Source organism: Coffea eugenioides, chromosome 3 (assembly GCF_003713205.1).
Source record: "Coffea eugenioides isolate CCC68of chromosome 3, Ceug_1.0, whole genome shotgun sequence".
In the NCBI taxonomy this organism is placed as follows: domain Eukaryota; kingdom Viridiplantae; phylum Streptophyta; class Magnoliopsida; order Gentianales; family Rubiaceae; genus Coffea; species Coffea eugenioides.
The window spans coordinates 1,652,023-1,678,861 of NC_040037.1; the positions used below are offsets into that span (position 1 = coordinate 1,652,023).

The window sequence follows — 26,839 nt, forward strand, 5'->3', positions numbered from 1 at the left end:
TTGATAAAAAGCAAAATTCATTAACAATTGTCCAGCATGATTTGATTTACGTCGAACATGCATTAGAAAAAACATAATAGATCAGATTGCAATTTAACAGATGCAATAGATCTGAAAAAATTTTCAGGGGATTTGAAATATATAAAGAAATTTTCAAATTGTCTTCTAGCAAGATAAATCATCAGATGCAATCAATAGATATATAAAAAAAAACTCATTTGAAACATATAAGAAATTTTTTTACGTTGTCTTCTAGTAACAAGATAAATCATTGCAGCTTCCTTTGCTGCAGCTCTATTTTGTACGTAACAGAATTAAGTCGATTCCTATCACCAATATACGCTAGAGTATTCTCGGCTTCTCTTATTTTGTTCTAGGGAACAAGAACACCTCCACTAATTAATGGTGGTTTTGCAAAGGAAATGGCCTGGGAGGAAATTTTTGTGGGGGTGGCCGGTGGGGTTGGAGAAAAGTTGAGAGGATCAACGTCTGGGAATAAGGGTAGTCACACACACAACTTGCCCTGTTGCCCAATCCCATGCTCCATTATCGATGTACTCCCTCCGTCCCACTTTGATAGTTCTGATTTTTTTTCCACACAGTTTAAGAAAAAAGTAGTTAACTTTGTTGGAACAATCAATTTAGGTAACTATTTTCCTAAAATACCCTCACATTAATTAGAGTATAACTTTATGGGAACTTGAATTGATGATAAAAAAAGAATCAATTCTCATTAAATGGGGTAGGTTTATAGTAACAATAACTTATATTGAATAAGGGTATTTTAGAAAAATTAAAATACAACTGCATTCTTCAATTAGAAAGTGGACTATAATTTGGGACAGACGAAAAAAAAACAGGATTATCAAAGTGGGACGGAAGAAATAATTGTTAAATAGCCAAGATATCTTTTGCTTACGGGTTTCGGCATGGAATTGCTTGACTTGGCTGCCTCCTCCAGCGCCAAAACAAAAGTATTTCTAGCCTTGTGGGGTTGGCATCATGAATGAATGACCAATTAATTAAAGGATTAATCTTTCCTACACTGACAGTGTATACACTATCAGCGTTGGATGAATGACAACTATGCCAAAATTTGAAATTGAAATTCAATTTTGTACACATGTCATGAATCCAACAATGATAGTGTATACACCGTCAGTGTAAGAAAGATTTACTCTTAATTAAAACGTACTATAGAATTCCCAATTGACGACAAGGACACCTATTAAGAACGAGGGCACGAGTCCTTTCAAAAAAAAAAGAAGAGTGAGGGGTCCTGGAAAAGATTGAAATTACTAGTGTTTGTTACCAAATTATTTCTATGATTTATCACGGTTAATTACTACTAATAACGATTGTTTTTATTTTTATGTAATTTTAATCTTTAGAATTTCTAAGAATCAACGATCAACATTATTATTTCATTCGTCCTCATACTTTTCATTTTAAAATGTCTTAAAACAATTGTTATGTTAGAAAAGTCAAAACATCTTTTGGTTTCTTTTTTCAATGTATCATTTCTTTCTAATCATATGCACGTTACCGTTCAAATTTAAATTTTGAATTTATGAGGATAAAATTGAAAAAAAAAAAAGCACAAACATCGCGATCAAATCACTATTCTTAAAAAATTGAATTTCCATGACAAAATAGATGGGACGAAGGGAGTACTTCATGCATGCACAGCGCTATATGGTTCAGAGGGGGAGTAGCAGCAGTATCCATGGTTCCCAGGTTAATATAATGGAGTGACAAAATGCATTTTAGAACCAATTTACTCGAAAATCTAGCCTGGGTAAATGCCCAAATTGACATCACTTAATTCTTCTAGTGCACTACTATTATTATTACCAAAAATAATACAGATATATTCCATATATATTATTGTTAAATACATAGTGGGTATTGCATCTTTTTTTTTTTGTTTTGTTTTAGAGAAGCCTTTTCTACAATTATTATGAGATCGACCAATTGAGTACACCAAGAATGCAATTCTACCGTACGGTAAACTTTGCTGCCTTTGCTTTTTCAAAGTGACGAGAAGTGGGGTGGCAGCAGAATGTACGTCTTTTGCTTTTCTCTGTCTTTTCCTCCTTGTACCATATGCCCCCAATTGATGCATGCATGCAAACAAATACTACACTACTACTTAAAAAGTTTCCATTACACAATTATTATGTTACACGCTCCAATCTGTGTCCGAGCTACCATGTATTTGCAGCAATTATCCGTGCTTTTATTCAGGAATTTATTCACTAGATTTTTAACTTTTCAACCCCTACTAGCTGCACTCGAGATGAGTGTATTGACCGTTGCTTCAAGATGTGTATAAAATCCTGTGGAAAGGTTTCAGAATCTACGTGATAAAATGACAAGAACGTAAATCAAATCTACATGTTTGGGTTCGGCTACAAAGTCATTGAGCCTCTTTAAGTCGGAGACCACAAAGACTACAGAAATCCCGGAGAAAAGACTACGAAAATTCATGCTCACAGGCTAGCTTTGGTGTCTTTCGAAACTCTACTGCCTCAAAAGTGTGTTTCGAGTGTCAAACGAAAGAGTTATGGGATTAGGTAGTAGTACTACTATCTAGCACTACTTTTTTTTTTTTTTTTTAATACAGAAAGTGTTCCAACTTTGTCAGATTAATTTCCTTGTGCCTGTGCACCCCGCCCCAAAAATACACAAGCGATAAAGAGATCACTCGAACACACGATTTCGAGACCTAATTAGGCTACCCCGAAATAAGAGTTGAGTGAGTGAAATAAATACCCACCAGGCACCAGATGAGATGTAGGGCCAAAGCAACGCCAAGGTGAAAGTGGACACACCTTTATCAACTTGAATTGTGTCCCTTTTTTTTTACTTCTTTTAACCATGAATGATTGTGTGGATTCCCCTGCAGGCCTAAATATAGAATCTTAATGTTTCAAAAATAAAAGATCATTGAACAAAGATTTTGTGTGTGCAATTAGGCAGGTTAAACTTACAAAAAAGGACTAAAAAATCCCTTATTGTCCAAGGGCGACTTCAAATTTTTGTTTGATTGCTAAGTAGTTTTTTTTCAAGGTGTCTAATTGTGTCCTTCCCATCAAACTTTTGGAGGCAAAAATAAATGGTCCCCCGCATTTTATTAGGACACGCAGAGCAGCCTTACAATTAGTAAATTAGAATCGATTTCTTTCAGAGATATATTAGTTTGTTGATGAAGGATTTCGTACATGGATAGGGAAAATAATACAAATTACAACAGCCTAGCTAGAGAGGCACCAATTTCTAGACAAACTGACTGGAAACCCTTCCTGACAATATAACTAGTTGCCACTCAAGCGTTCACACGTCTGAGCTAATAAGCTCAGAAACAGACATGATGATGCCGAACATAATCTAGCTATTAACCTCTTCCTTATTTTCCTCCTTGGGTAAATCCTGATCTTTTTCATCCTTGACTTCAATCTTAGGAGCAACAGTCTCTTTATTTTCCACAGGAACATCCTGAAGCTGCAAATTTTTTAAAAGAGTAACATTGAGATACTCTAGTGATGATTAAAAGCAGGCAATTGGGATAACAGTTGATCAAGCAAGCAATGACATAATAGCCTGGTCAAGCGATGTCATGATATAGCATACCCCAAGGTTTTTTAAGCTGGCAGTAACATCCTCCTGTTGCTGCCGCAGAGTAGTCCTCAAACCTTGAAATTCCTGGATGTACATTTTTTAACAACTATAAGTACACAGTCAAAACACCAAAAGCTTTTGAGAGACAGTAAAAATGGCCACTCACTGATCGAAGCTGATCTACTTCAACATTGAGGGATTTCTTGAGTTCTAAAAGCTCCTGCAGAAAGAAAGAAAATTAGGCAATGGAAGGGAATCCTACAATTAGTGCTGCTGTTTCCATTCAGCTAATTCTTCTACTGATCCCAAGGCCATAAGTGACATATTTCCAAACAAATGATCAAGGGGTACTTCACTAAAGGAGGGCAAGGCAATTGCAGTAGTCCATCTGGCAAAGAGTAATTTCAAACTAATTAGAACAGTCAATTTCCTGAAACTTATCAGCTGATACCAACGTGCGGGGCAGGCACCATTTTGAGACTATGAGGGCAAGCAGCAGTGACAATTGAATAATTTTGTTTCCATTTGCAATGTCAAGCAGCTAAAACTAAAAGGTGCCATATGACAAACATACAATAGATGAGGTCAAATACTATTTTGCAGGCAGATAAAGCCAGACATACAATTACCAAATTCAAACTCATGGGGAATTGGAATGCTACCAGCACTAAAGAGAATCCTCCATGTATCTGCTGTTTACCTCACCATTTTCCATTTCAAATTTCCTTTTCTGCAGTAGTCTAATTTGAAGATAGCTATGAATACCTTTAATACCTTCCATTGAATTAGATCTTTAGTATAAGAATTTTGGTAAATCAATTGCATTTAACATATCTCACTTTGGCAAACTCAGATAAAGAATAATGTGCAGTTGGTCTTTTAACTCAAGATTAGCTTCCAGCAAAGATGCATTCAGAATTTCAAAAAACAACTAAATAATGTCACGAAATTATACGTGATAGGAAGCAACAAAAAGCAAATTCTGAAACTTACATCACGGTAGACCTTAACCTGAGTGTCCAACTTAGACCTCCAACTTTGTAGATCCTATAGCATCAAACAGGAGACATCAACAAAACTAAAGCATAAGCTTTTAGGTACACAAACCACAATAAGAAACAGAGTGTGAGATATGACATTACCTGTTTCAAATTCTGAATTCTATTGAGCAGCTCTTGCCTTGATTCATTCAATTCCTGCAGTCAAATGCATTTACATCTCAAACATCAATGAGGTCATTTGTTGAACAAAATTGACAACAATGAAAAAAAGCAAAGATCAAAACTTGCAAGTTGGTTCTGTTCATTCTGAATATCTAGACCACAGTCACTAACCACTATCTAGTATCCACCAAAGAGAAAAGCGCAACATCATCAAGTAAAGATCAAAACTTGAACATAGTTTTTTCTGCTGATGAAATTCTAAAGCCACTATCAGGAACAATCCTCTGAGACGAAGGTACAACAGTGAAAAAGACTAATGTACACCACAAATCAACTTGCCCAGTAGCAATCATTTATTGCACCTTACTTCTGCAAGCTTATCAATTAAAGATCAAATCTTGAATCCGGATTTTCCTCATTCTAACCAAAATTTTAAGCCATTGCGAAAAATCATCCTCTGAGGACAAGGTGCAGCCTTTGAAAGCCTAACGTACGACCTAGATCGAGACAAGATGAACCTTTGTCGGGCAAATGAAAATAACAACAAACTCGAAAGAAATTAAAACATACCGCAAGCTTAGGAGTAACGGGTACATTTTCTTTCTTCTGCGAAATTCAAAGAATGTTAAAGAGACAGAAATCACTAATGTCAAAAAAAAAAAAAAACACTAAGTAAGCATAAAAAAAAAGCGAGCAGATACCGCGGAGAGAGGGACGGCAGGAGAGGGGTGGGAGCTGTGGCGGCAGAAGGATTGGAATCGGAGGTAGCCATGGTAGATTTGGGAGGAGAAAATGTGGGATGGATTCAAATTTGGAAGCAAAGTTTCTGAATTTTTTATTAGGGTTTTGAGATGTAGCTTCAAGACTGAAGATTAGAGCTAAGAAGAGGACAAAATGAATAATGGGAAGAAGAAACCAAAACGGAAGTCAAGTACTCCAACTGCTATAGTTCAAAAACACAAGTAATGTGGCGGTTTGGGCGGGCGAAATTACTCTAGTTTAAGAATTTGAAAAGAAAAGGCGAGGAAAACTCTGTAGATTAATGCTAGAAAAAAGAGATGAAAGCTTGGGGTTGTACCGTGAAGGCCTAAATTCATGTTTCAAAAGTGGATAATTGCATTTAACTCCTCCGACCTTTAGATGAATTGTTGTTTGTGGCCTCCAAAAAAATATTTTTTTTTAATGTTATGATTCAATTCAATCTCTCTTCAATCTTTAACTAATCATCAAAGCAAAGCATATAGAAAAGAACACTGCACGGAAGTTTGTAGATTAATCTCTTAAAATGTAAGTCGAATGATGTTTCACTTCATAACATATATTGTTGTTAACTTAGGGTCTGTTTGGTTGGAAGTAAAATATTTTCCTTGGGAAAATATTTTTCGTGGAAGTAATTTTCCATGAAAATCATTTCCCTTTCATCATTTTCAGGTGTTTGGTTAACTTATTGAAAATATTTTCTTACTTCATTTTTCTGGTGTTTGTTTAACTTTTGAAATATTTTCACTTTTATCTCTGTCTTTACTTTCTACACATTATAACTACATACTTCTTCCCATGCAAAATAAGAAAATTTATCTCATTGTTTAACTTTAAAAAATCTTGGAGAAATGTATATATGAATAAAAAATATCTCCTTAAGCAATAAACAAATTGCTGGTCATTTAGTGTCAAATATCAATCACATGCAATGCTTATTGTGACATATATCTTGCACTCTCACTGCTAAAAGTTTATCTAGAAAAGAATGTTCCTATTATACATAATTAATTACTAGCATAGGATGAGTATGATGAGTTTTTTTTATTATTTTGAATATACTAAGGGGAGGGTTTGGTTGGGTTGGGTGGTACGGGGGAGGGAGTGTAAGGAAGAGGTTTTGGGTTCGAGTCCTCCTGTTTACACGAAAAAAAAAAGAACATACTACAAGATGTTTTCAGTAAGTTTGGAACATACTACAGGCGGGATGCATGCATTTCGGAAAACAATTTCAATAAGTTTGGAAGGGAAATTGTTTTCCATAAGATGAGTGAAAATATTTTACATAGGAAAATGTTTTCAGTAACTTTTGTGCAACCAAACACGGAAAATTAGGAAAATATTTTACTGGAAAACATTTTCACCCGAACAAACGGACCCTTAATGTTCAACCTTTTTCCTAATCTATGTAGACACAATCACTAAGGTAAATTTACATTACATCTTCTTTTTTTCCTTTCTTTCTTTCTTTTGGCGTTAAAAAAGGATTAGTAGTAAAATTTCCAATTCTATAATAAATTTAATATGTGATCCTATCTATTTGTTCACTCTCACAAATCATCTATACCATATAATATAATACTGTCGAGAGCCTCTTGATATAAATTAAAAGCTATCATTTTATGATTTTTTAATAATTACCTTTCATATATAGTTGTCAGTGTTGTATCTCTTCCTACCTCTATGCTCATAACTTTCCACTACCAAACACTAATAGTATATTTGCACATTATATTTATATGAATGTGAATTTTCTATGTATGTATTAAAATATATATATATATATATATATATATAACCTGTTTAGCATGTGAGTTTTTGGGTGTTTGTCTAAAACTTTACTGTAATTTACTGTAGAAGTTTTTAAAAAAAATTTTGAAGTGTTTTTTTTTTTTTAAATATTTTGAAGTGTATAGTCTAGAAATTTTTTGAAGTTACTGTAACTAAGGCTGCGTTTGGATTGAGTGTTTTTGCACCTGTTTTTGAAAAACTGTTTTTCACATTCCAAATGCTACAGTAATGTGTATTTCAAAAACAACTTCAAAAACACCCATATCCAAACAATATATCAAAAACAACTCCAAATATATTTCAATTATGTATATTTAATTTGTATATTTTAATAAGTATATTTCAATTTATATATTTTAATTATGTATTTTAATATGTATATTTCAATTATATTTTAATATATTTTAATATGTATATTTCAATTATGTATATTATATATATATTATATTAATATAAATATATTTATTTCAATTATGTATAATATTATATATATTATATCAATTGAAATAAATATTATATATTTATATAAATACATTTATTTATATATAAATTTATAAATATATTTATTCAATTTTGTTTTATAATATATATTAATATGTATATTTCAATTATGTATATTATACATAAATTATATTAATAATAATGTATATTATATATATTATACATTTCTAATATTATATATTTATACATACATATTATAAATATTTTATTTTATTTATAATATATTTTTATATATTTATAATATATTTACATAAATATTATATGTTATATAAATTATATATAATATAATGTATAATATATTATACATTTATACATAATATATAAATATTTATGTTTATTTATAATATACATTTATATTATGTATAATATATAATATAATACATTTATACATTTATATTAATATACATAATATTAATTTTACATTTATACATAATATTAATACATGTATACATTTATATGAATTATATTAATACATTTCTACATAATATTAATATATATTTATAATTTATTAATTTATACATTTATATAATATTCATTTATAATTTATACATTTTTAATAATATACACTTATACATTTAAATATACATTTATATTATGTATTATATATATTAATACATTTATACATTTATATTAATATACATAATATTAATTTTACATTTATACATAATATCAATACAAATATACATTTATATTAATTATATAAATACATTTCTACATAATATTAATATATATTTATAATATATTAATTTATACATTTATAATTTATAAATTTATAATAATATACACTTATAATTTATAATATTCATTTATACATTTATAATAATATACAGTTATACATTTATAAATATATTTATATTATGTATTATATATAATATAATACATTTATATATTTTTATATGAATATATGAATATATTTATTTATAAATATCTATAAATGTATTATAAATGCATAAATGCATATTTATATAAAAATATAAAAATATAAATTATAATTTATACATTTATATAATATTCATTTATAATTTATTCATTTATAATAATATACTTCTATACATTTGTAAATATAAATGGATTATAAATGCATAAATGTATATTTATATAAAAATATAAAAATTATAATATTCTAAAAATACTCAAAAATATGTTTCCAAAATACCTCTAAAAATAATCCAAAAAAATCTACAGTAAAAGTTTTTCATATAGTTTTTGAAAAACAACCCCAAAAACAACTAATCCAAACGGACTTATTTTTCAGATTCAAAATGCTACAGTGGTGTTTTTGAAAAACAAACCAAAAAACAGCTAATCCAAACGGAGCCAAAGTTTTTAAAAAACTTGTAACAGACAAACTTGACAAAAAACTTGTCTTCCAAACAAGGCCCAATTCTTACAAAAAAAAATGGTTTCAATAAATATCTTTAAAAAAAATTTAAATAATTTTTTGTAGCTGCAGCCTGCACACACATCATCGACTGTGCCTTGGACACGACCGTTCCTCCACTCACTCGACCCATTACCTTCAAGAAGAGGAGATTTGACTGCTATGGAATCCAGACCATGACATATCTATGAACTGTAGCAGCCCACCCCATTTCCAAGTACAAGTTTTTTGACAATGCCCTTTGGAGCCCAGTGACTGTCATCCAAACAAGCCTTTCTTTCTTTCTTTTCATTTTATTTCTAGTCATTGAGGTTGGTGTCCCACACCAGAGACCAATAGAGCAAACATTCCACCGTTGGACTACCTTCTAAACTCCAATATATATATACGTATTCCAAACTACAAAATATTTCAACCTTAAGCATATCAAACTCTTCTTATTCATGTTTGGTTTTGGGATGTGGAGGTACTTTCCTTTCGGGAATCAAAACTTGAGTATTGGAAAAATGTAAAGTATAAACTAACAGCAATCTCCATCCGGAAGAGGGATTTTTGTTCTGGAGTTTCGTCCCGCTACAATTTAAGCATAAGTCCGGAATTCTTGATCTGGACTTGTGCTTAAATTGTGGCGGGATGAGAAGCTCCAGAAGAAGAAGACTTAATGCTTAAATTGTAGTGGGGTGGTCGTAGTTCCCCTTGGAAGAGCACATCTCTCATAACGCCCTTCATCCACCACAGCTGAGCTTTTCAGCATCTTCCCATTTCTGTTCTTGTTCAGGAATTTCTGTCCCTTGTTCTTTAGGGGGAGTTTCAAGATTCAGTTAATTATACTTGGAAAAAAATAGCAGGTTATTCTAGCAAACAGAGCTAGAATATTAGGGGATTGTTTCGAGGAAATGCTTCAAGGCAAATTGTGGTTATGGACTTTCTAGTTGTTAAACGTGTTTAACTTTCTAGCATGTAGACTAAAAATAGCATTTCTTTCATAAGCCATGCCATGCTGCTTCAAAGCATGTAGACCTTTCCTGCTTTCCAAGCCATGCTGCTTCCTTTCATCCCTGTCTTCATTTCGCAACAATTCCCCTTCCTTGACCTTTCCAAGTATCATATCATCCCATGTCACATTCTTCCCCTTAACCCCTCCCAAACAAACAAGCTGAAAGTATATTTCTTGTCCCCACCCCACAATAACTATCGTAAAAGCGTACCTTTCTTCTACCTGCTGCCAAAAAACGTAATCAAATGCTGGTCCATTATGGCAGCCCACTCTTCAGTCTTTTCCCCCGGTGCAAATCATTTCCCACCGCTCTTGGCTGCCCTCTATTGACTTGGATCCAAGTCCATTATACTAGGCTAATCACTATTATTATTCACGTGAACGTGAAGTTGCTGATTCGACTTTGAAACTTTTGCAAAGGTTTTTTTAGAGTTTTCCTTTAAAGCAAAACTTGTCAATAGTAAAAAGCATGCGAGGGTTAGAAATATGAAATAGGAGTCGAATGGGGCTAATACAATACTTAGTGCACATAACTAATTTAATTTATTAATTCAGTCTGATTATTGTTTAGGTTAAACTCAAATAATTTCCATCAGATCAACATTAAGTATCTTAATCTTATCTGTATGTGGCGTGACTCAAAATTTACACTCGTTAGGCCAAATGGGAATATTTGATGGAACTAATCACTGCTTAATTTGATTTAATGGCTAATCAACTATTCTTTCACCCCGAGAGGCAACTCCACGATGCTGAGTCCTGTATTGAATGATTCAAACTGGAACGACACCGTGTTCCATGAAAATTCATCCTCCATTTTTCCAGTCTTGAATTTCTAGAAGAGTCCTTGCCTCCTTGGATGGCTTGAAAATATCAAAACAAAATTTCCCAAACGCGAAATGAGCTAGCTACCTTCGCAACAAAGCAATTGAAAATAATAAAAAATAGTTTCCTTTTACCATACTAGTATTATAATTGTTCTAACTTTTGCTAGTACTACAAATGAATAAATCAATCAGACAAAGATTTTCTAATTTCCCATCCCAGGACTGCTCTTCTCTAACGTTAAAAAGAACAAACAGAATCCTTCATTGAGTTTTGTCCAATTCTCGTGTTCGAGTGTGAAGATGGGTGGTCAAGAATCGTTTATATACAGCTTTGTTGCACGAGGTACAATGGTTTTAGCAGAGTTCACCGAATTCACCGGCAACTTCCCGGCCATTGCTGCTCAGTGTCTTCAGAGATTGCCTTCAACCAACAACAAATTTACTTACAACTGTGACCACCACACCTTTAACTTCCTCGTTGAAGATGGTTACGGCAAGTTCTTTTTTTTTTTTTTCCCCTTTTTCTTTCGGCTTTTTTGGATGAATTTCTTTGACCCCGTTATCTTATTTCGCTCGTGACACTGCAAAAAGCTGAACTTAGATTTTAAGTGGTTTGCTCTTCGTTTGGTGCTTTGAACATTTTTTGCCTAATTCAATTTTATGCATTTTTCTTTTATTTTTTCCTGAGAAATGAAATGAGTTATAGTAGTTGGGAAGAAAAAAAGAAGCTGAATTCAAGTTAAATATTTTGTGGGTTTTGTTGGATCTAGTGTTTGGAGTATAAAGGTGGAGTTTTTATCGTTTCGGAATCTAAAGTTTCCATCTTTAGCAAACAAATTAGTTGGCTTCTTTTGTCTTTTTATATTTTTACCTGTATTGGACTTACATGGATGAAGTTATTGGAATTATGATGATATGAGCGGGGATTGGGGGGAATAGGTGCTGCAAATGGTAATCGAGAGCCAAAGCCCAGCAAAACACTGGGGAAGGGTAGATGTACCACCCGGACAAACGCTCTCGCTTGTAAATTTTAGTCGTTTGAGCTTTCTTGGTTTAATAAAGAAAACATTGAGGATTGCTGTTTAGAAAGATTGTTTGCTTAATTAAGCTGTGAAGATATGCAATGCTCAATTTAGGTTTCTTTCATGGTTTGGAATTTTCGAATTCGTTTCATTGCTATTAAGGTTTAGTTTTTTTCTTAGCAATACATGGAAGCAAAGTATATTACTTGAGCGTTGAGTATGGATTGTGTTCAGGCAATTAGCAGGTTTGTAATGTTTATGTTTGGTGGTTGGCTGCCTGACATGGAATTAATGTAATTGGTTCATTAGCGCTTAAACTGAATACTGAAACATGTGGCAAAGTCATAAGAGAGTTCATATCTTCATGAACTTTAGGAGCTTAAATGCTTGGGAGTCTTGGAAATAGAGAGGACTTAAAGATGTGGTCCTGGGAAGACATCTGATTATCTTAACTGAAGCATTTAAGATGTTATGTAGCATTATAGTTTTAGGAGTTAGATTCAGTTTTTTCCTTTCAACTGTACAAAATTTTTGTACTGCCACATGATTGGGCAAACTAAACATGAAAATGAAGCACTCAGAAAAGATGCTTTTGGAATCGGCAGAGACCACAGGGAATACCAAAGATTAAACTTCTGATTGCTCTGTCATCTTTCATTCTATCTCCTGCACTTATCAGGAGTTTCTTGGATCAAATAAAAGGCAGGTAATGATGTCGTTCTGAATTGACTAAATAGGTTTGTGGTAACTCCATTATGTAGTTTACAGATAGCTATTTTGGTTACACATACCACCCTTGTCTTTTATATCATTGTTTTGGTGCTTATCCTAGGTTGAATCTGTATAAAAGAACTATGGCTGTAAGTTGTCATTATAATCTGCAGTTGCTACATGTTTTCCTGGAAAATTTTGGCAGAATTGCACTCTGATTTTCCTACAATGTAATTCATACTTAATGCTGATTTCATGTTACGACACAAAATTGAAGTCATATGACATTTTAAGGCATGTGCTAGCTTTCTTAGAGTTCAATATCTATGAGGTTTATTTCGCATCCTATAGGTGGTGTTTCTCATTGTCTTGACCTCGTCAGGTGATGGATCTAATTAAATATATTTTTCATTGGCTTCGACTCTCTTATTTTGATGTTATTACACCATGCAGCTTATTGTGTTGTTGCCAAAGAGTCTGTTGGGAAGCAGATTTCTATTGCATATCTGGAACGTGTGAGAGCTGATTTTAAGAAGAGATATGGTGGCGGTAAAGCAGATACAGCAGCTGCCAAAAGTCTAAATAAGGAGTTTGGGTATGTGGAGAAATAGAAGTTTATTTGATCAAATCATTGTGCTTTTGAAGAGGTAGAATTACTTAAGTAATTGTATTACTTTATTGACAGACCCATTATGAAGGAGCACATGCAGTACATAATTGACCATGCCGATGAGATTGAGAAACTGTTAAAAGTTAAGGCCCAAGTTTCAGAAGTGAAAAGTATTATGTTGGAGAATATAGACACGGTATGTTAACGTGCTTCAAAAAAATGATTTAAGCTCAGCTGCAACTTCTGTTATAATGTTTCTTTACGCCTGTGGATTCTCCTTTTCTCTTTCTTCTTTATCTTTGCAACTTTGAACTTGAAGTAGAATGTTGGGTTTTATCATTCCTTAATTTAGTCATTTCATGCCTGTTATTTGACTTAGCACAACCTAATTCATTTAAGAGTTAAGATTCGTTTTTTAATGTTTTGGGGCGATATACTCTGTTTAAAATTTTCAAGAGAGTTTGGTAATTGAACAGTTGAGCTTCTATCTAATCCATCCATATTTCTTTAGTAATGTTGCTCTACCTCCCATTACATATCCGTGTCCTATGTGGTCTTCCTTTCTGTGTTAAGCATCTCTCTGTCTATAAAGGATAAGTTCGATTTGATTAAGGCTTTCATGCGACAGCTTAAAGGTTCAGAGCAGTGGTTATTTCTCTCATGAAATGTATAGATAAGGTAGATGCATGTTTTGTTCCATGGTGAGAGCATATCGTTGGTACTTCAGCTTATTGGAGGGACTTTCCTGCAGGGCTGAATGAAGTAATTTACTTGATGACTCCATCCATCTGTATGTTTTCCATATTTGCCATAATGTGAAATTTGTAGCAAATAATACTTCATCATTGTTGATGCTGATGTTTCATGACCGAGAACTGATGAATCTTTAATCCACGCTCAATTGTTGGTGATTAGCAATCAATCGCTGCTTTCTTTGTTGAGAATTTGATGTTCGTATACTACAATGCAGACAATTCAAAGAGGGGAAAACCTAACCATTCTTTCTAACAAGGCTGAAGATCTACGTGATTCAGTAGGTTCAATCTTTGTCTGCTTTCCTGCACACATTCTCTTAATGTGATTTGTGAACTTAACACAAGACAACGGTGCGAAGAACCGCAACGACTTTCTTAAAATCTTCTCTCTCTCTCTCTTATCTACAGGCTCAAGAATTCAAGAGCAAAGGTACACAAATCCGACGAAAAATGTGGTACCAGAACATGAAGATTAAATTGATCGTGCTTGGAATTATCGTCTTTTTTGTCCTTGTAATCTGGCTATCCATCTGCCATGGGTTTGACTGCACCAACTAGCTCTCTACTATCAAATCAAATGCTTAATCTTGGCAAAGGAACTCTGCTGACGCACGCAGACTCTTTCAAGCGATAACATGATTGCCGAGTGGAGCAGATTGGAAATCGGGGAAAACGGTCAAGGAAAGGGAGGGGGGAATTTTTGAATGTGTATTATATTTGGTGGTTTGCATGTGTTAATGTGATTGTTTAATCTAGGTATGAGGGATTCTAGACATTCTTTAATTTTACGGCCTAGAATGAGATAAAAGTTACACTTTGATGTCCTTCTAAGCATTTTCTAGTTTCTGTGTCATGCTCCATATGTGGCTTTGTATATGAACACGCTCAGCTCAGCTGCAGAGTAGTTCTATCTGTTCATAACAATGCATAGTATTGTATCTATTTCAGGGCATAAACCTGTTTTCGACATCTCTGTTTATTTTGTATGCTACTGCAGTCAACTCAATCTCTTCACAGCCCAGAGTCTGTCTGTCCATTGCTTATGTCTTGGAATGGTCTTTCTTTTCATTGTTCAAAATGGGCCCAAACATGACTTTACCATTTGGGTCTTGATGCTTGATTTGGGTGGTCCACGGCTCCAAGCAATTAATGTAAACTAGAATTTGATTATCAAAAATTCCAGGATAAGAACATTGTTAATTATCAGAAAGCATGTGTTCTCAGCCTGGAAATCAGCTTTTGTTCCGGGCTTATGGTGGTAAATATGGGACCATTGGCGAACAGATGCCACGAGTATAAATTCATTCGCTAATGCTAAATTTTTAAGGAAAATTAGTAAAAGATATTGAAAAGAAACTTTCAAAAAGTGGTTCATTAATGCTACAAAGGCTTTTCCAAGACACCATCTACTTATTCTCTCAAAATTCCCCTACGTTTTTCTGCGAGTATTGAGGTACACTTTCATTCCATCCCAAGGTAGTCCATTGCATATCGTACAATTTTTTCTCCCTCTTTCTTACCATCCCTTTTCTCTCAAGAAACAATAGGAAGGAAAACAGGAAACAGTAGCCATTTTTTCAATGATAGTTAGTGACTTGAGCAGTGAATTTGCATATATATGTTTTGAGCGCTGAAAAGGGGAGTAAAAATCCTATACTATATGCCTTTAGTGGGTGCTGTATAGTTTTCAACTTGTAGTAATTTTTTTTTTTCATTTTAGTTATTTATATATATATATATCAATTTGAAACCCATTTAATATTTGAAGTTTGTATCTCAGATCAATTGGATAATTTACCACATATGCATGGACTATGAGCTATTTGAACACTATTACACTTGAATTTTATGATGTAATCACGACGACGTAAGTTAAACACGTATTTATTTGTATACTCCCTCCGTCCCAAAAAGACATGTTAATTACTTCATTTTTATGCAGATTAAGAATTGCAAGTTAATATAGTTCATGTAATCATATTTAGTTAGTACTCTCCTCATGCACCCTTCAATTAATGCTAGTTTTAGTTCGTAATATATTTAGAAAATTACTTCTACTAGAATAATTGATTAATGGAGTAATAAATTTACTGATAAAGATGCACGTTAAATATGAACACAGTAATAAAGTGATAAACTAGATACTTTTTTATAATTTGGGACAAATACAAAAGAAAAGCGTGCCTGAGAGAAGAGCACCTTTTTTGAACATGAATTGGTAATATTAACTTTGCTTCTAAAAACTGATTACAAACATAAAATAAGCATTTGATCAAATTGACGTCCAAAATCGCCAAGGACTTGACTACTAGCACTGACCAACAGGTGAAGTATATATGAAGTTATAGGCCTAAGTGTAATTTCTTAGGTTTAGATATGGAAACCACTCCTTCTTCTAGCACCCTTGGCTGGCTGAGTTGAACCCTTTCTTAGATAAGTTAGTGTAGATCGTTGAATTTAGGTATTGACCGAAAAAGAAAGAAAGAAAGCACGAAAGAAAACTACCACAACTTGGCTTCTTCCTTGGATAGTTTAGAGCAAAAGAAAACTTCAAATCAAGAAATCCAAACACTTTTAAGACTAATTACCTCCTGACAAATTGGCTTTCACGTACTAGGTTGAATTGATTATTGCACGAGCAGCTTGCTGGGAGGGATGGTCCCAAAGCGATTAGTTAATTTAATGGGTTAGAGGCAGCAGAAGTCGTGGTTTGCCAAACTCATCGAACTTGTGAAACACCTTTTTCTACCTAGGGGCCGACACTTGCGTAAAGAATGACGCCCCTAATCACAAGAAATTATGGTGGGCGCTGGAAGAGCAGCTGGGCTTCACTTAAAGAACAGCATCAATTCACCATCTAGTGTGTGAAAAAAAAAAAAAGAGGAAGGAATCTGCTGCATGGGACACAGGGAACCAAATAAATTCTCTTCACTTTGGGGATACCATAATACATACAGTTGTATTCTTGGCTTCGGCCTTATCAAAACATATATTTGAGGTCCATGCACCGAATTCCAGAGTTCTATCATCTTGTGCACTTGCTCCTATGCATATACTTCAAGATCACCAGCACTGGCGGTACGATTCTTCCATTATAATACTACTATTTCTCTGGGCTGATTTAACCGAAAGCGTCTTTTAGGAGAGGATTACAAATGTCTCTAAAAGTGGATATTCTTGCTCAAAGAAAATTCAAAAAAAAAAAAAAAAGAAGAAGAAGAAGAAAAGAAAACGGCCATAACAGGACGCAGCAGATAGCGGATGGAGTACATCTTTTCGCAGCATGGAAATGTAGAAATTACAAGGGATGCTAGCTGTTTCTGCATTGCCAATGGGAAAGACTTGGGAAATGACAACAAATTCTTTTGTTTTTTTTTATTTTCTGACTAAAAGTTTTTAAACGCATTGTTTGGTAATTACAGGAGAAAGGATGGAGATGTGATTATCATGCACAGCGAGGAAGAACTAATGATGTTTTAATGGTGTGGAAGTTGAATCTAATAATTCGTTACACTTTCCTCTAACAATGCATTACATGCCTAATCATCAAAAGAGGAGGAATGCCTTAATGCTGCTATTCCTTCAAGTTACAAAGCGTTAAGAAAAGGAGCGACTCCTCTCATACCTCTGCTGCCTACTGGAATTTAAACTCTAGAGATGTAGTTAGTCATGCATTACTCGTAGCCAACTCACCTGAAGCAATTTAGTTAGGTTTTCATATAGAGTAAAAGTAAGATAGAAAAAATTGAATTGGAAATGTTCACTAAAATTGTGAGAGATAGAGTAATTCAAACGCACGAGAAGCCAATTCTTGATACTAATGAAATAGCAGAATCATTATATTACATGATGTACAGGAACATCAATGGCAAACAACCTTGTACGCATTACATAAGCATTAATGTGCTAGCACCAAGCTCATGCAGTGGCAACTTCCCAGCACACACTAGTATGATACATAGACTCATGACTGGTTAAAAGCAACCTAAAGCCAAGTGACTGCAAACACAAAAAAAACCACAATTTTGCAAGAAAAAAAGAACATCAGACAGAAGCAATCAAGGGACATGACGTGGACCTAAAGGCTAAAGTTCAACTTCAACCTAGTGATTACCGCCTTATTGCATGTCCCTAACTTCAAACTCATCACGATTCTTGACGACAATATCATACATATGCATGGACTTGAACTTTCTAAAGTCCTTGGGAAGAGAGATGAGGTCAATAGTTGATCTCTTATGGAACTGAAGGAGGTCAGGATCATCATAGTATCTCTCCCATCCCAGAGATTGCAGCTTGCTCTCGAGGACAGAATACGATGTTATGACTTCATTACTTGCCAGATGGACGAGCACTTTGCGACGAGAACTAGAACCTTGATACTCACCAGGATTCTCCACCAGACGGACAACACCATTGCTGAAAACCCACACCCCCGACATTTTTAAAGTAGATATATGTTGTTCGGGAGAGTTATGCGTAAATGCTCAAGAAAGAGGTGGCTAGCTTGGATATGAACTCAAGAAAGAGGTTAGCGGGGTTTATATAGAGGTTGCTGGATGGCATGATACGCTACGCTAACTTGATAGTATTATGGTGGTGATATCACATGGATTGAGGGTTCCATCGCTTGATTACTGAAGTGTCTTGGAAAGTTCACTTCAATACATAGTCATAACACTGTAAATTAAGAATATCTTTTAGTGACTTTAACCAATTTTGCTTTTAAAAACTAATGGTGATTATATATGATTCAACTACACATGACTCGAAATGAATCATTTGTCTTTTTTTCATATGTGTCATCTCAGGTACGCTTTCTTTGTATGCCTTTATAGTAGTAACTTATCGATCTCAAGATGGATATTTGATAGAATTAGCCTTTGTAAGAGCAGAAACTAGATAAAATTTGAGAGGAAATTGAAAAGCAGACATGAAGTTGATAAATTAGTTAGCTCTTCCTAGGGAAATGTTTGTTTTTTATTGATAAATTAGTTAGTTAAAATTGAAAAGATAGTGTGCTGCACATGTGACACACTTTTTTCAATTTTAGGTTAGAAAAGGCTCATACCCTGTTTTTGTCACCGTGAACAAAACATGGAGCTAGCAGCCTTCGAGTGCAAAATGGTGGCTAACTTCAATATTCAATTCATGCCTGGTGGAAGATGAGTCAATAGTTAGTTCTTAGAAGACTTTTTAGGCTAGATGTTGGTAATTCATAGATTAAACAAAAATTTCCAACAGACACTCGGCCTTCAAATGTCAAACTACACAAGTTTAAACTTGCAATGGGACTTAAAAGACGCTGAAAGTCTCTGAAATTATTGAGCAAGTTTATGTTCTTCTTTGAACTTAAAAGACGCGGATTTGATTTGAAAATGTTCTAAGATTTGTCTATTAGAACTTATACGCAACTGCGAACCACTCTTGCAAAAACATGAGACAGAAATTAACAATAATTATCCTCTTAATGATGATGGTGCACTATAAATGAAAATCGGATAATGTAGAAATGGTGCTGTATGTGTAATGAAGATTATTCTTGACATTAAATGTGGATGAGAAAACATTCACGCAATGACTGACCTATGCATGGCCTTAAATGACAAAACTTTGCTGTCATAATCAAACTCATTAAAGACAAATGAAGATCTCTCATGCCCCATTCTTTGTGGATAGGGTGCATGGGAATAAAAAAGCTTCTTGCTCTGCTCGATCCCACCATTTCAGCATTGCATGAGTTCAAGTCATCTTTATGCCCAAAAGATAGCTACGTAAGGAGTCTGAGAGACATAGGGAAAGGAGAAGAGCATGTCATAGTAGCTAGCCCATTCAAATGAGGAATGGGATTGTAGCCTTTAAGGCTGACAAGAATAGGAAAGATCTTCCAACATTTTCTTGATCTCATAGGAGCAGTACTCATCTTTTCTTTTTGCTAGCATTAGACACGTGGTGATAAGCCTCTTATCTACTCCCTCCAGTACTACAAGTCAAATTGGCTTAGTATGAATGCATTTTATCAGTTCCATTGTTTGATCGGAGCAGATAGCTAGGGACCTCCAGATTATGATCTCCTATAACTTTTGAAGCACATGTTGCTTGGATTCTTCCAGTATGGCTGCTCCTTCCATACTTCTTGTTGAAATTATTCCTATAGGAGATGGGCAACTCCTCTTGTTATTTTGGACCCTCATCTCCTTTTGCAGAAACTGCTAAATGATCCTACAATCTATGGAATCTGAAAGCATTTGGCTTTTTGGTAGAGTTTCACCACATATTACTTTAGCTTTCATTGGTTTATCAGCAACTATGTGCTGTCAAAGTAAGCATTGGCTATCCTAAAGAACTAGACTGTTTTTTCTTTAAAAATGAGGAAAGCGATGAGAACAAAAGTGTTTAAGTATTAATTTTTCTGATCATTATAACAGGAGATATTAATACGATCCATTGAACTTAAAAATAAAGTTTTGGACCATCCTCACGAAAACAAATAAAAAGTATATAGCTACATAACTAATACTATTACAGGACACAAAGAAAGCCTATATGTTTCTTTAGTTTTAGCATTCATATGAGTCATGACAGTAAATAAGAAAGACAGATTATCTCCATGATCATATGACCATTTGCTCCTTTCTGGGATACTGAAGAAATCTGTCTAAGTTCTAATTAGCTGATTAATGTCTTTTTCAATAAATCTCCACTTAATCTAACTAGCTCTTCTAACAAACTTTTTCCAGTTTAAAGGGGAAAAAAAATTTACAGATAAAGAGTAAAGATTGGTTTTACATGGACGTTGAAGGTAAATGATATATATATAGATTATATAGTTGTACTTATCTTACCATGATATCAGGTAGCAGAAAAATTGCCAGCTCCGCTGGCTGGTATCATATAATTGAAACTTGTCGCGGTATATATTCATGTGCAGACATGTCCGTGCCTTGGAAATTCGGTCTCTACAGTTTGCTGGGACTCTGATCAACTTCTTTGCCTCAGTCCCTCCCGTAAAAACATGCGGTTTCCAATGAAAACCTAAAACCGTACAACCCTACCCCCTCCACACAACCCCCAAAGAAAAAAAAAAAAATACACAATCCTTTTTACCCACACACCTTAAGGGTATGTGGGACAGATGCGATAGACTAGCGCCCAATAGAATTTGGAACCATTCTTGGAGTAGGGGCGCCGATAGTACTCAAAATGGAAACTTGTCATATTCCTAGCTCAGCCAAAAGTTTCCATTTTGGTGCATTAAAATTGATGGTCGTTTTGCATCCATCTCTCAAGTCATCTCTAGCTAGTTGCCTCAATCCCCCGGACCAAAGACAACTAGATTCTCATGTTGTTACTATACATAGCAAAACACTGTTTCATGCAGAAAGTTCCCGTTTACGAGTCATTTCCACTCTAATCATGGAGTTATTTTAGCTAGTGCTTTAATTTTATTAGTGTTATTCTGTTCAATGATTAGACTTTGACATGTTTAAATTGGCTTAATTTCTTGTTTTTATGTTACATTGTAGTTTGTAGGTCATGACTACAGTCGCGAAGAGGAAGTTCGATCTCTAAATAGTTGAGATCGCACTTATTTTGGAAACCCCAAATCCGTGTGATTAATAAGCATGTGCATGCGCATCATTCTGAACCACATCAATTCCATTTCTTGAATGTGGGAAATGGCAGACATATGGAACTTTCAAAGATTTAATGCCATTTTCCACCTCCTGATTGAACAACTGTAACTCTCGGCCATCGGCTCCTCAAATAGCCAAGTCCTAGCTTTCGCCCGTGCCTCGGTGCCCTGTCATCTATAATTCTGCTCTTCAAACAGATTGCAAGTAATAAGCGAAATGATTAGACGAAATTGCGTGGTAACTAAGTACCTGTTGAATTTGCAAGATAATTTCCAAGACCTTGCTTTACGTCTCAGTCATCCCATCCAGAAAAATTGCAATTCGTCCGCTCAATGTTTACACAAAGTTAAGTGCAGGTAGTGTATGCCAATATGGAATATGGCGAAAGTCGTTTTGTAACTGTATCGAGTAAAGTTATGTGCAGGTGAATTATCGTGCTTTATGTATGATCAAGAAGATAATGTAGTTAATTAGTTGATCAATCACCTTACTGCACATTGCCATACTAAGTAAAAACTCGATTGAAGTACAGCAATATTCTCAACTTATATTACAGAATCATTACTACCACACATGTGGAGTAACTTTACAAGCACATGAACACAAATAGAAACAACACCTCTATCCTACATTAGCATCCTCAGTTAATGGAACATGTCCAGTTGGAGGTACTGTGGAGGAACTAAAGATTACCACACCCAAGAGAAAACGAAAGCAAACTAAGATTACCACACCCAAAACCAAGTGAATATAGATAGACTCAAGTGACTAATAACTTAAAGACTAAAAATCACATATCTCTAACTTCGAATTCGTTGCGATTCTTGACGACAATATCATACATGTGCATGGACTTGAACTTGCTGAAGTCTTTGGGAAGGGAGATGAGGTGAATCGTGGATCTTTTATGGAACTGAAGGAGTTCAGGATCATCATGGTACCTCTCCCAACCTAAGGCTGATAGCTTTCTTTCGAGGACAGCATAGGATGTGATGACTTCATTGCTTGGGACGTGGACTAACGCCTTACGAGAGTCACCAGGGTTCTCGACAAGTCGAAGGACACCATTCCTGAAAACCCACACACCTGACATCTTTTGTACTAGTTGCTTTGTGCGTATGTGCGGAGAAAAGTATCTCAGAAAAAGGACTTAATTGAAAGCAGTTGATTTCAAGCTTGAACATGAACTTGATCAAGGGAACGCCCAAGTGGGGTTTATATAGGGGTGGCCCAAGACTTGGTACTGTACCGATACGAGTACTAGCTAGCGCATCCTGCAGCGCTTAAGAGAATGATTTTAACGGATCAGGGTTTTTTCAATTGTATGATGCAGTCTAAATACCAATACAACAAATATAGAAGCTAACATAACAGTACGACAAATTTTGATACTTTTGAAAATCGTATATCATAATGAATTTATCTCATCAAAATTGCATCCTATAATTATAATTGTGTTTTAAGGAGTCCAATCGAATTATGACACATGCACTTAAAAGGGTTGCACATCAATTTAAGAGCTTGGTTTAGTGGGCATCAAGGAGGACTTAAGCTGTAGGTAGAGGTTCAAATTTCATCTGCATCGAAAACAATCCAAGGGTGGTGTCAATGGACTCCTTTGGTCCAGTAAAATTTGTATATCTGTTAGCCCCAAATACAAGCCTCTTTAGTCTCCCTCTCCCCTCTAGTTTAGAATAGAATAGGTTATACAACTGTTATCGTTTCTTTAAAAAAAAAAACTTAAAGGGTTACACCTCATTGTCTTAAATATGAATCCTTATGGGAATTTTTTTTAACGTTCTTTTTACACTTAATTTATTTAAGTAATTGATTTAATATCTTCTAAACTAACAGTGTAAAATATACTTTTTTTCCTTTTTACGATAGAATTTGGATTTTGTTCCACTTGTGCAAAAGAGAGATTTCAAACACAAATAGAGATGATGTGCCGTGAACCTGCGATCCTTAATGTAAAGAAATCATTCACCCATCAATTGGAATATGTTAATCCACTTCTGAATCGTTGCGTGGGCATCAGTGTTGGGAGGGTTTAGAGACCAGTCAAAGTTTTTCTGGCTCAAATTTGGGAGTGGTCCCTGTGAAGGCAAGTATAAGGAAACATTGGTTGTCAAGGTGTTTGGAACAAGCTGAACCTTGTTTTTGATTGTTAGGGGGTGGAAGAAGATATTGGATTGAGAAGAATCCATTTCCCTCTGTCCAATTCCTTAAACCCCACACCTTGCCTGGGAATCTTGATTTGGAGAGAAATTTTGGAAACTATAATAGCAACACTTTTTCTAGAAAAGGGCTAACAGAAAATGACTAATGCATTGCATCGCATCAACTGAGTTGATACCATAGTGGTGCATTACGGGTCACAACTGCTCATATTCGTATCAAAGCCATTGTCCAAAGATGATTGGATGCCGACGTTGAGAGACCCAAAAAGTTTGAATGGACCCTGCACCTGCAGTAGTCTATGAATGATTTGTGAAGCTCTCTATTAGTAGTTGCTTAATTAATAATCTAATTTGTGCTAATGAACCCACTGATCGATTAAACTTCACTACCCCCGTACACTTCTTGTCGATCGATCTGTACAATTTGCTAATTAACAAGCAATCATGAAACAACTCAACAGATCCAGAAAGCTAGGGCTATGTTTTCCAATTGCATAGCCAGTAGTGAAATAACTCAGATAAAATGCTATCGAAGTATAATAATGAGTTAATCTTAATTATATGCATTAACAACGTATACATTATCACATAATTTAGATTAATTATCATACATTTAATGGTGATTATATACATACTGTTTGTGTACAGAAGATTAATTATATATATATAATTACGTATATAAAGTATATCAAGAAGTGGATAACATCGGTGGAGCATGGATGGCTACAATGCCTAGAGTTTAGTAGAGCTGTGCTCGGAGTGCTGAAAATTCAAGAACTTTGTGGCTTGTAGGACCAAATGAGAAGAGATTCCCGGCGTTTCTGATTGAGAGACGGTAATGACTTTAGCATCAAAAGATGACCGGATTTTGTGGCCTGCAGACCTGTTGCCTAACTCCATTGACTTTTCAGGTCTTCTCTTCATTTTCTATTCTTTTTCTTCTGGAAAATCATCCAACACCAATTATCAACTTACTTTAAGTAAAGAAAAAACCCTCCCAACCTTTTAACGCTCAACTGAGAGAAGACTCTAATAATTCTCTTCTAACAACTGAATCGACCCTAATGATTAAGTAAAATAAATATGTCCTCTAAAATTAAGAAGGCCACGAGATTTGCCAGAGTATCCCGGGAGGATTAGCATGGCCGGAGTATCGACCGTCTTGAGGAAAAACATATATATCCATCATTGATTCTTTATCTATATTCTACCACAGACAACTAAACTAAAATTTTTTTCAAGTAATGAAACTACGACGAGATCTAATATATAGATAAATCAGATGATTGTTCTCGATCATTTTGAATAGATAAAACTATTGTGTCATGATTCTACAGAAGCCATTACATCATTAGTTAGCGATGTATATAAACCCTAAAAGAAGAATGTATTGATACTTATTTGTCTTTGGGCTCACCAACAAGCTAGTAAAGTAACATTATGTAGTACATGAGCTTTGCTAACGCAAATGCATAGGAGGAGATTACACTCTACATTGATGTACCCAAAACTTGCGCTTTTGATGCATGGATGACTTGTATCATTAGTATTGAAATTTGTATAAGTTGTGAAATTTGGATGAAAATGTTTGAATTTAGTAGCTTGCATAATATCCGTACTCCAACATTCTTTTTTCTTTGGCTGCACAAAGAACCGGAACATATGAATAGAAGTACACAAAATGAGTAGTTATACGTTCAAGTCCAGCGTATTTTGATTAACATTCTAAAAGGGGTAATACACCCTTCTGAAGATCGATGATACAGGTCAAACTGAACTGAAGATCCTCGATCAAACTGAAATAAAAGTTTTTGCAGCGTTTCTATCGTTCTCTTCCAAAATAATAGGTTTTCTACTTAAGTTTTAAATGTCCCAATCCATCAAAGAACTCCAAGACAATGAAATGTGAGAGTAATAATAGTAGTAACCCTGTGCTTAAAAAAAAAAGGGACAAAAAACCCTGTGCTTGAATATCTATCCTAGCTAGATGAGTAGCAAGCAAAACTTATCATAAGTGTGGAATTTCTGTCTGCCTACAAAAAGGTGAATGGGCAATGTATAATCGTAAACAAGCAGCAAATTGAAAAGTCTGATCCCCTTTTTGATTCTTGGCTCTATTTTATCGCAACCACTGAAAAGTTTTTTGCGTTGGTTGCATGGCTTAGTGACCTACAATTTCACTTTGGTGAGCATCATGGTCTCTTCCCAATCAGGAACTGTCACTCCTTCCCCCTCGTGAACAATGGTCCTCTGACCGGCGGGGAGCCGACAAAGGCCATCGCTGCATTTTTCATGACAAATATTTGGTTTTTGGACCCCCAATTCATCTGCATACCATATAGCTTATCCGAATCTTAAAAATATAATGGACCACCTTTTATCATACGTACGAAAAATTTGTGTGCTATTAGGGTTTTCAACCTCAGATCTAATCAATGCCGGGAATAAGCTTCTTACAAGAACGACTATTCAATTAAAACACTATCAGTTCTTGATGATGGAATCACGTGTTGAGTTTGTTTTAATTTCTGTGGTTCGTATTGATAATGGAAACACGTTTTCTAACCTATCACTAGCACTTGCTTGCTAAAAGATAGTTTCTAAATATAGATTCACAAACATTATTGTACGTAATAGACTCGTTACATATAGTGAAAATTAGTGACAAATAGTAGTTTATAACAACGTTGCACTATATTAGGAGAAAGTGACGAGGACATTTTGGTGGCACCAAAAAATGTCCCTCGCCTCATATTCACAGCCATGTAAGCTGAGAGCGAAAATCCTTGATTTTTCTTGTTCTCACAACATAATATTCTCCTGTTTGATGGGGCTTGTTATACCAAAAGAGAACGCTTGTTTCTCAAGTCGGAATTTATGAAAA

The 26,839-nt window shown here is 34.6% G+C and overlaps 4 protein-coding genes across 4 annotated transcripts; 1 reads left to right on the forward strand and 3 right to left on the reverse strand.

The window, feature by feature from the left end:
- Positions 1-3,283: 3,283 nt before the first annotated feature.
- On the reverse strand, positions 3,284-5,656 carry LOC113764939 (the record flags this gene model as incomplete). The annotated part of the gene is made up of 7 exons (XM_027308983.1): positions 3,284-3,504; positions 3,634-3,705; positions 3,788-3,841; positions 4,615-4,668; positions 4,764-4,817; positions 5,355-5,390; positions 5,486-5,656. Coding segments are annotated over 7 exons (555 nt in total), but the record flags the coding sequence as incomplete, so codon positions are not given.
- A 5,366-nt stretch (positions 5,657-11,022) lies between these two features.
- On the forward strand, positions 11,023-15,107 carry LOC113764474 (vesicle-associated membrane protein 724). The gene is made up of 5 exons (XM_027308385.1): positions 11,023-11,533; positions 13,227-13,368; positions 13,459-13,579; positions 14,354-14,416; positions 14,547-15,107. The coding sequence occupies exons 1-5, from the start codon at positions 11,341-11,343 to the stop codon at positions 14,694-14,696; spliced, it is 669 nt and encodes a 222-aa protein (XP_027164186.1). The 5' UTR covers positions 11,023-11,340; the 3' UTR covers positions 14,697-15,107.
- A 3,149-nt stretch (positions 15,108-18,256) lies between these two features.
- Positions 18,257-18,580, reverse strand: LOC113764940 (flowering-promoting factor 1-like). The gene has a single exon (XM_027308984.1). The coding sequence runs from the start codon at positions 18,578-18,580 to the stop codon at positions 18,257-18,259; it is 324 nt and encodes a 107-aa protein (XP_027164785.1).
- Positions 18,581-22,460: 3,880 nt separating this feature from the next.
- On the reverse strand, positions 22,461-22,868 carry LOC113764446 (flowering-promoting factor 1-like protein 3). Its single transcript, XM_027308353.1, has one exon. It carries the CDS (start codon positions 22,866-22,868, stop codon positions 22,566-22,568), a length of 303 nt encoding a protein of 100 aa, XP_027164154.1. The 3' UTR covers positions 22,461-22,565.
- Between the last annotated feature and the right edge of the window lie 3,971 nt (positions 22,869-26,839).